The sequence below is a fragment of the Rutidosis leptorrhynchoides genome, chromosome 7 (genome assembly GCF_046630445.1).
Source record: "Rutidosis leptorrhynchoides isolate AG116_Rl617_1_P2 chromosome 7, CSIRO_AGI_Rlap_v1, whole genome shotgun sequence".
Classification (NCBI taxonomy): Eukaryota; Viridiplantae; Streptophyta; class Magnoliopsida; order Asterales; family Asteraceae; genus Rutidosis; species Rutidosis leptorrhynchoides.
In genome coordinates, this window is record NC_092339.1 from 74,501,074 (window position 1) to 74,511,925 (window position 10,852).

The 10,852-nt window shown below is 33.5% G+C and overlaps 2 protein-coding genes across 2 annotated transcripts; one reads left to right on the plus strand and one right to left on the minus strand.

Annotated features, from left to right (window-relative positions):
• The first annotated feature begins 3,148 nt into the window (after positions 1–3,148).
• Positions 3,149–3,829, plus strand: LOC139859349 (uncharacterized). The gene has a single exon (XM_071848141.1). The coding sequence runs from the start codon at positions 3,149–3,151 to the stop codon at positions 3,827–3,829; it is 681 nt and encodes a 226-aa protein (XP_071704242.1).
• A 1,439-nt stretch (positions 3,830–5,268) lies between these two features.
• On the minus strand, positions 5,269–9,482 carry LOC139857786 (uncharacterized). The gene is made up of 6 exons (XM_071846629.1): positions 8,958–9,482; positions 7,489–7,630; positions 6,179–6,332; positions 5,807–6,004; positions 5,612–5,694; positions 5,269–5,526 (listed from the first exon to the last, which is right to left on the minus strand). The coding sequence occupies exons 1-5, from the start codon at positions 9,451–9,453 to the stop codon at positions 5,689–5,691; spliced, it is 996 nt and encodes a 331-aa protein (XP_071702730.1). The 5' UTR covers positions 9,454–9,482; the 3' UTR covers positions 5,269–5,526; positions 5,612–5,688.
• Between the last annotated feature and the right edge of the window lie 1,370 nt (positions 9,483–10,852).

Here is a 10,852-nt window from a genome sequence, read left to right on the forward strand (position 1 = left end):
CTAACACGATCTAGAGGCGGAATAACACTAGAACGAGCTTAAACGAATATCTATGGGTTTTCGGGTTCGTACGAGTCAAACCAAGATTAGATCTTGATAAACACGAAGCCTAGACTGACATTCTGTGGTATTTGGACATGAAAATTGAGTGAAACCGGACATAGAACTGTTTGTATGTGTGTGAAAAAAAATGTAAAGTGATTAACCAAATTAGTGGAGATTAACTTGGCTTAAATATCCCAGATCGTATGTCGGTCGACAGTGCATGACAGTCGGTCGACTGACTATGTCAGTCGGTCGACTGTCGAGTAACATTACATATTACATTTAAACGTTTACAAATATAAAGTAACAAATCGACAATCAACGTTTAACAATATTACAAGTTACTACATGATCGAATAAAACATTAAAGTTCATGGAACTAGGGATTACAAAATATGCACTAACAAAATCGAACAACCACAAGAAAAAATCAACGAGCAAATAAAAATAACTTAACACACCAATAACAACAAAAGCATTCTATAATACCGAATGACTAAGGAATCCGGTGATATCATCAAGCAAACCCGTGTCAAATTCTTCCTCTTGATCGACATAATCATTGAAACCATTTGATTCGCCGACCTATTATTCTTCTTGAATAATCTACTGTTAACTTCTTGCCATATGAAGTGCACAGTAGCAGCAAACACAAGCTTCGCCACAATGATATCTAATCTTTCACAGCTATAAGATCAAGGGAACGAGCACATTTTTCCACGAATTATTCACCAACTGGAGATCTATATGAACTTTGACACTTGTCAATATACTTGAGCCGCATATTTGTATTTAAAGAAGAGATGATCATGCATGTCCAGTACAGACATACACAAAGAACATCACAAATCTCTCATTGCACTCAAAAGAGATACGAAATCACACCACATCACACACAGTCAAAATCATACGCCAACTAAAACTAGCTCCAGCTACAATTGGGGCATCCAAGAAGTTAAGACCCCTTAAACGGTAAGAACGAATCCACTGAACCACCAAAGTTTGACTTGAGTGGTATGGGGCTGAGATCCAACTTGGGGTACTATCAACCCAGGTTCGATTCTCACTCAAAGCAGGGAGTTTCCAATCTTTGATAGTACTGCCAACATCAATGCGATTTGGGAAGGTCTCTGGGGGATTTTCCCAACCATCGATGGTACTGCCAACATCGCCGCGAATTGGGTTTCCTCTCTAACGTGTGTTGGGGTGACAAATGAGAACATTCGATGTCAATATCGCTGTTAAAAAAAGAACGAATCCACTGAACCCACAACGATTTGTCAGTGAACAAACATTTACGAGATATTATCGTATCTTAGTTTGCATAAAATATACTCCTTAATTCTTTTGTCGTACCAAAATACGTAAACAAAATTTCAAATTTTCTCTCTCGTATGTATATACAAAATAATCAATTGATTACCACGCTTTCACATTGAGTTATGATAAGCTCTTTTACATCCCGGGTGTCACGGCTTCTAAGGCAACAAATACCTCCCTCCCAAGCGAGTTGGTTATGCACTTATGTTATATTTTTGTCAATTGCCGTCTTCAAGTCAAACCGTGGATAACGAGTCACGTGACCCACGAAATTTAAGGGATGGAAATCGGGCATACAACTATACAAGCCTATCAAAATAGAGATCTATTAAAATATACAAGATTGACTTCATCACAAGAAATACGCTTTATTAAATTATTTTTGACTACTTTTTTAAAACAATTATGTCTATTTCCTTATTTTTGCTTCATTTGCATATACAATATCTTCACTGACATCATTAGCTACGCAACTCGTAATGTAGAACTAGTCCATCTAGAATTTACATAAAATATGCCACCGTAGATTCAACTAATATATACTCTTTCCCTTTTCTAAATTTTAAAGGTTTTTCTTCTTTTAACTTTAACTTTAAATAATTTTATTTATTATGTAATATTTCTAAAATGATAAAACTAAACATTCTACTAAATTTTAAATAAGGATGAAAAGTATTATAAAAATATTTATACTTCAAAAAAAATTCAACCCAAGTTTATAATTTTTAATATTCATATTCATATTCATATTCATAATTCATATTCATATTCATAATAGTACTATATTCATATTCATATTCATATTCATATTCATAATTCATATTCATATTCATAATTCATATTCATATTCATATTCATATTCATATTCATAATAGTACTAAAAATGAAATTATGATTAACAGTTTTCTTATTTATTACTTTGGGGATAAAAGAATATAGTGAGTAACTAGTAATTTTTAACCAATAAAAGTTTATTTTTTTCTCTTTTTTTTTCCTTTTTTTTTTTCTTGCGAAATAAAAGCTAATATATAAAACTTGAAAACACCATCAAAATGATAATGTCCGAAAAAACACATACAACAAAGTCGACGAACCCAAGGTAAATGTCAATGAAAAAACTAAGCTTCCAAAATCCAAGTTAAAGCAAAACTAAGGCCAGCGTAAACCTAACACATCAAGCTTAACCAAACTAAGGGTCGACATAAACATTAGCAAGATAAACGAAATTGTTATTTTGTTTGCTTTTCAAAATAAAAAGAAAATAAGGATGAACAAAATTGTTGAAATACTAGTGAGACATGAATGCTATAGGCCACGACGGTCATTAAAGAAAAAATCAACTAAAATTAAAATATGCTAATTTTTCGTGATCTCCTGTCATGGATGGAACATAAACAAAATATAAGCCAGGTAGATTAATGTAAATTTATCCAGAACAAATTGACTAAATCAAAGTCCTTACAAAATCCCATGTGGGTCACCCATGTTTAATTATTTTATAAACCATCCAATTATTCTTCTCTTCTTGTAAGTTTAAGTTTTAATATTAAAATATTTATATTAATTAATTAACATGTATACACAATCCTTTACCTCTTCTCCAAGTAGTCAAACACTCAAACCACCATTTCAGAACCTTCTTTATATGCTCTTCATTTTTCACATAAACTTCACCCTATATATTTCAAAAACCTCTTTCATTGGTTTGTCATTATCAGTTACATTGAACCTTAGTCATAAACTTTTAGATACAAGAACCTAAAACCATACCATTTACATATATATGGCTTTCATGTGTGGATCTTTTGCCAACCAAGAAGATGATTTTGTAGCTAGTTGGTCAATTCCACCAACTCCTAAAAAGAAATTAACAAAAAGAAGGCATAGTTTTTGTAGTAGAAGCAAAAAAGACCACAATAATCCTTATTCGAATCGTGGTCTTGATAAATTTGAAGCTCTTTTGGCTGATCTTGATGGGAAAAGACAAAAGATTTATACACAAAAAGGGTCGGAAGATATCTCGTTGATTCGATTTGTGTACTCAAATTCTAATGATGTGAAACCAATTGTTGTCAAGATCAAAGATCATAGAAAACAAGAAAAAGACATTGATAATCAACATCAACATATACTTGACAACACAAAAACAAGTTTACAATCTCCTAAACATGAGGTGTCAGATGAAAAGGTGGTGCAACCAACAAAAGTACCATTCTTTGATAATTACAAAAGGTTGATTAGTGTTGGTCAATTGAGAAAAAAGCTTGGTGAATGGTGGAAGCCTTGGTATAGTTTACCTTTTTTCTTGATCTTGATTTTAGTCTTTTTGGTGTTTTTCGAAAGGTCTTTCGCGATATTATGTACTTCTTTAGGGTGGTATATGGTGCCTTCAATTAATCGGACATCTGAAAATCTGAAGAGACGGCCAAAGAAAATGGTGAAGAAAGTTTTTGATCGAGTTTGAAGAATATTAACTAATGTTTCTATAAATTTTTGGTTGTCGAATTAAACTTTGAAGTTTTGGATGGTTGATGATCCAAGTACATATCTAATTTTTTTTTTTTTTTTTCGTTACATACTTGAATGTCGGGCTAAGTAGTTGGCATTTCAAGGTCGTTTGGACAAGTTTTCCAGTAAATGTGGATTTATACGGAATTTATGTTTTAGTAATCTACTTCGTTTTTGTATAAATCTATTATTAATTATTAACTGGTTATTATGCCTTTGACGATCATAAATTATAGTGTTGTAGATTTGGTTAACTATGATAAGATTATTTATTTTGAGTTAACTGATAAATTTAGGGTTAAAGCCAAAAATAGACTACAAACTTACACAAATGTACTGATGTCGCCCACAAACTTATTTTCGTCCTACTGTCGCCTACAAACTTTCAAAAAGTGTACCAATGTAAACAAAAACTTTCAAAAAGTGTACCAATGTAAACAAAAATGACTTGTTACCGGCTAAACATGTCAAAATTGACACGTGTCGTTCGTGGATTGGATCTTAACTCTAAAAAAAATAAAAAAAATAGCAGGTCAAAATTGGTATGTAACATGTCAAAATGCCAAAATGTTGATATTAGCACATTTTTTGAAAGTTTGTAGGCCACAGTAGGACGGAAATGAGTTTGTGAGCGATATCGGTACATTTGTGTAAGTTTGTAGCCTATTTTTGGCTTTAATCCATAAATTTATCTAAGTTCCACGAGTTTTCTGCCTAGCGTATCAATTGCAATGGGTTTGGCACCTGTAAATTTATACACATGTACAGTGAGTTTTAATCTTGAGGCTCCCTTTGGTCCTCCTTGTTGTAATTCTCAAGTTTATTTTAATAAAATGTCTTTGCTTTTCAAAAAAGAAAAAAAAGAAAAAAAATCTAATGATGGCATATGAAATTAACAAAATTGTTATTCAAGGTGATAATTAACAAGTTACAAATATAGAAATATAGAATGCATGTCATAAATTCGATAGATATAAACGATATCTACATGTTTGTACATATTCGTGGCCAGCTACTTGCCGTAATCTACTTGCCGTAATGTGCATAAGGTTTCAGTTAGTAACCATAACCTAACCATCAACATTATAATAAAAAAATTTAGCGGCAAACACTCTCATATCACGAATAATCCACTTTAGAACTCAGACTCACAACCACAAAGTTGTTGAGTTATTTTGATACCGTCAGGCCAAAAACCACCAAAAACCACCAAAAACCATTTGGTATCAAATGATTATATATAACAGAAAAATGTAGACAATATTTATAAAATGCATGTTTCGTACTCTTTCATATTGACTCGTTGTTTGACCCACCCAATCCGATACCAATCCGCTAATTTCCCACATTATCAATTAACACCAATAGATGTAGAAACTAGAATTGCATGATTGATCTATATATTTACATTAGCTAAATTTAATGTATCATTGGTTCTGTTTAAGAAACAAAGACCAATAAAGCCACTAGAAATTCTGCATTGTTCAGCATAAAAAGATTTTACCAGAAAGCGTAACATACAAAACCCAATATTCTACATCAGTTCTCAAATCTCAAATAATTTATAAAAAGATGTATGAGAGTTCATACATAAGCGTACGAAGGCATCGAGCAGTCATCAAGCATGAAGGGAAGTACAGTTGCACTTTAAGCCTGCGAATTACATGAACACCCGAGCATTTTAGAGATACACCAAAGTGGGACAAGATTAAAGCTCATAACAGCAATAATCACGTACCATATGAAGGTTCAAAAACAGTCATTAAACTCCTTTATAAAATTAAACTTATGATCACCCTTCATTCCATATAATCCTCATTCCTGTATTTCAAACAGAACATTAATAGGTATATTTCTAGAAACATGAATAATTAAAAACCCAAATTTGATGTTACACTTTATATGAGTGAGATGATATTATTTAGCTTCAAACCTTGAATCTCTTTGAGCGGCTGTTGTTTTCAGAATAACGAGGTACGTGCGATTGATATCTAACAGTTTCACTTCTATAATTGCCATCATAGGATTTTGATATTGATCTACTATTTGCTTCATTTTGACTTCTAGCATTTCTAAAAAAGTCGTCCTTGTCCCAGGTTACTTCATAATCAGCCATTAAACGTGATCCTTGCTGAAGACAAAATTATTAGAACAATGACTCGACATTCATATTAATTATAACGTACATCATGCATTTCGTTTCAGTTGTATAGCAAACATGGCTTTTACAAACTAATAGGCACATAATAGCCATTAATTTATCAAGTTAGAAAAATACTAGTAACAAGTGAAAATCAATGTCTACCTTTTGCAGTGACCTCCCACATAACACCTTGAAGGCCTTAGAAAACTCCTTATGATCCTCAAACCGAACCACAATCTTACACTGAAGACCGGGAACTATGTCTTCATTATCTTCATCTTTGCCAAAACCATCATCTTCAGCAACGTCAAGATTCCTGTTAAGATATTTTGTCATAATAGATTGCAAAAGCTAGAAATGTTTTGTTAAGTTTTCTTAGGGATCTGAAAAGTATCACCGCATGCATGAATGTAAATGGGTCTATGTTAATTCATATTAAACAAGGCCGAACTGATTTTTGATGTGATATCAAGAGGTACGCAACCTTTCGTAACTGGACAGTTTTTCATATCCCACCATATAGATATCTTGGCATTTTTGAATTCTTCTTCGAGCATCAGGAACACTAGATTTAGATACAAAGTCGTCGAATTCTTTAACAATACGAAACCCAAAAATTAGGGTAAATTGCACATGGTGCCTTGAAAACACATATAAACCTTCTATATGGATGGATATTTTTTAACATAAAAATATCCATACCCAGCCTTCTGTTTGTGTGCGTTTTTGAAGGTGTTGTGTGTCAATTTGCCCAAAATTTAGGGTTTCGTCTTGTTGAAAAATCCATCGACTATGTGTCTAAATCTAGGGGTCTTGATGACCGAAAAAGAGTTCAAGAATGCCTAGATATCTATATGATGGGATACGGAAAATTTTCCCGTTGCAAAAGGTTATGTACCTCTTAATATCGTATCAAATATCAGTTCGACCTTGGTTAATATGAATTATCATTGATCCATTTCCATTCATGCATACAGTGATGCTTCTCAAGATCCCTAATAGAACTCAACAAAACCTTTCTAGTAATGAAATCACTATAAATCACGTGCCTCCGAGACGCATAGCCGAAATTTCCCATAAAATAAGGACATTATGCATTAACAAATAAAACCAACATGGCGGCCAAAGTAAAGTATCAACACATAGTTAAGATCGGTAAATATCATTAACCCTGAGTAAGTAATAATTAGCACACTTAAAGACATCCGCGATTATGTCAAATAAATGGAAAGGAAGGGTGATGATATCAATCAGAATCAACGAGTATAATTCTTGTAAATACACAACAATTTCTATTTCTATTACAAGTATTTTAAGTACTACTCAAGTAAGTCAAGTCCCATGAAAGCCCCATCTCATATTTCCGCAATAATCGTGTCTATCGTATGCGGATCGTACAGGCTTAAATAAAAATTTCAGATAAACATATACAAAGTATATGAGAAGCCAGCTACAAAGAGTCAAAGACACACCTGATCTTTCCTAATGTAGAAAAAATAGTATGAGTAACCAACATTGAGGGCTTAGATGAAACTCTAGTCTCGGCAAACCAACGCGACGGAAGACCTCTCAGCACAATTGTGTCAGGTTCCCTTTTTCTACCCCTCGAATATCCTGTTCATTGTTTAATACCAAACATGAATCTCCAAAAGTGTAATTAGTTTCAGGACATAACGTTTAAGAGTTACCTTACATATATTAAACGTTTCCATAAAGCAAAGAACTTTATATAGAATCTGCATATACACGACTTAAAAAGGACTCACAAATAGACCCAAAAAAAAAACACCCAAAATGAGGAACCGCAGAAACTAGCAGGTGCCCAAACACCTTACATGTATTAAACGTAAATAAGATACTAAAACAATAAGTAAGTCTACAATCACACTAATGGTCCTATTAATTACAATTACAACGTAAACGCAAATGATAGATATATGTTTCTGAACGAGTAGATCACACAGACTCAAAAAACAGAACCTCGAGTCATAAGTGCTGTTAAGAGTGGGATGGAATAAATTGACATATGTTTAATGTAATCAAGATACTAGACAAACAAGCACTTCTACAACAAAGCTATATTTAATTTAATATTATACAAAGAAAATGCAAACGATAACTATATCGATTTAAACGAGTCACGCAGATTGAAAACACAGAACCACAAGTCATGATTGCGGGATAGAATAAATTGTGTTGGTCTACAATCAGAACTTTAACAACTACGTAGGGGCTGACTGATAAAGGACTTAGTATACTGGGAGATGCATACTAAGTGCTAAAATTCATTTGCTTGCAATAAAAATCACTTAATCAACTCGGTAATTAGTTTTCATTTCCTATATTCAAGTGCCTAACTTTAAGAACACCCCCTAACCTATCGGTCATGGGTTCAAGTCTATTCCTATGCATTAGTTGTACAGGTTCATCAGTTGAGTAGCATTTTAGTATTCTGACCAATTTCTAAAATCTCCAACCATTGAAACACATAAACAAGTACAGTGTACACATCGCGTATTTGACATTTTGAAACCCATAAAAACATTCCAAACTTTTTACTGAAACCCAGATTTTCATTCCAAATAAGCAGATAACCATTTCCATCCAAACACTAACCTTCTTATCGGCATCTAATGAAAGCATAGGTATTTAAAATCATTCCAAAAAAAACAAATGGTATATTCGGTTAAGCCTAGTTTAACTGCTTATTAGTTTATTGAAATATTTAATACAGATAAGTTGTTAAATAATGTTTGATTAAGCAAAATTTCACAGCCTTTTCAGCTTAGTGAAATTTTTCAAAGCTGATTAGCTCAAATTTTTTTTTTTTCACTAATAGGCTTAAGATCACAACTTATATTAGCTATTAGTTCAAGTTGGCAATCACTTAAACCTAACCTAGATTATACAAAATTAGAAAAATATTAAATAAAATACAAACCTCTGTCTGCACCAAAAGCTTCAATTTCTTCCCATTCTTTCCTAATTTCATCAAATTCATCCGATTTCGGAACATCAACACTCAATTTAAACCTAACTCCAGCAAGACTCAACTCAATTCCATCCAATTTCGCAACAACATTCTTCTTCCATTCATTAACCTTCTTTTCCTGTTCATCACCATTATATTTCGATAAAAACCCTAACTCACGAATAAACAGCGTACCGCGAGCAACAGGATCCTCACGTTTACGTTTTTTCAAGTCTTTGAATTTACGAACATGGAGATCGTGTTCGGGAACGGTGACGGAGAATGTGGATTTGAGGAAGTTGATTATGGAGGTTTTGAGTTGCCATTCATCGAGCGGTTTAACGGAAGTGTCGGACCGGTAGATGGTGAGGTTGAGTTTGAACCGGGGAGTTAGAGATAAACCGGTTTCTAAATCTAGGGTTTCGGTTGGGAGAAGGGAGGTTAAGGACTGATTATTGTTGCTCATTGTTGTGTATTTTCGAGATACAAGTGACCTTGTTCGGAAAAATTAGGTATATGGAATGAATATTTTTATATTCGAAAAACTTTAATACAAATAAACGGGCCTTACATGGATTGAAACAATAAATAATAATCATAGTTAACATCCGCAACAAACACGAAAACATGACAAACAAAATTAAACGATATAGCTACCAACAGGGTGGAACTAAAGATACAAGGCAGCAAACAAAACGAATAACCAAGGATATATCCAAAGTTGCTCGAAGAGCCGGTAGAACCAAACCATTCCGACAACCATCAAACGTTGAGAAAATGCCTACATTCGCCGAGAATCAGATATGATATGCTCACAGTCACAAATGTTGAGTTTTTATTTGGGTTTTCAAATATGAGGGAAGTATTAACTCAAGACCAGAGCCCAACAATTAGGCACATTCAAGGTTAACTTGGCCTTGTATCATTAGGGCATTTATATACCTCAAGTATGTAGCCATTGTACATAATAAGAGAGTGGAGAGATTAAGAAAAAGAGAGAAACCCCAAATTCCCGTCTACACTTACAGCATCTCGGAAAAGTGACGATCCCCGGAGATCCGACCGTTAAATATTCACCATTTTTGGACAGCGTGTTCCTGACATCTGGGCCAAGGTTTTCAACCGTTGAATTCGTCTAAAAAGGTCTGTAGCTCGATTTACAGTAGGTTGAACAGCAGCAGTTTTTGGGTGAGAAAATTTCTCTTTTGTCTTTAGGTTGTTTCATATACTTGTTGATTGTAATAGTTCAAGAGTATGATGATTTTGTATATCTCTAGTTGATCTAGAGAAGACCTATTATATTACTCTCTTGTTGGTGATAGTGGAATTTAAGTGGCCTACGGGTCCCGTGATTTTTACTCTCGATTTTGAGTGGTTTTTCACGTAAAAAGCTTGTGTCTTTGTGTTTGCTCAATTATCCTTTAATTTGTTGATTTGGGGCTGATTTGAATTGTATTTAGTATAATTTATTTATTAGCATCCTCACGGTTTCATACGAGTCGGAAAATATTTGTCAAACGACTGTTTGTTTCCGCTTTGTAGATTTTCCGTTGTGATTTATTTTCCCATCAAATTGGTATCAAGAGCTAGGTTATTTGATTTGACTTGTGTGAAAGATAGAAGCTAATACAAGTAAAATGATTAGTTTAAATGGTTCAAATTATCATGTTTGGAAAGGTAATATGGAGGATCTTCTTTATGTGAAAGATTATTGTTTACCTGTTTTTACTGAGAGTATGCCTGAGGGTAAATCTGAAGCTCAATGGAAAATTTTGCATAGACAGGTATGTGGGTATATTCGGCAGTGGGTTGATGATAATGTTGTGAACCATATCAGCGGGGAGAATGATGCTAAAGCCTTATGG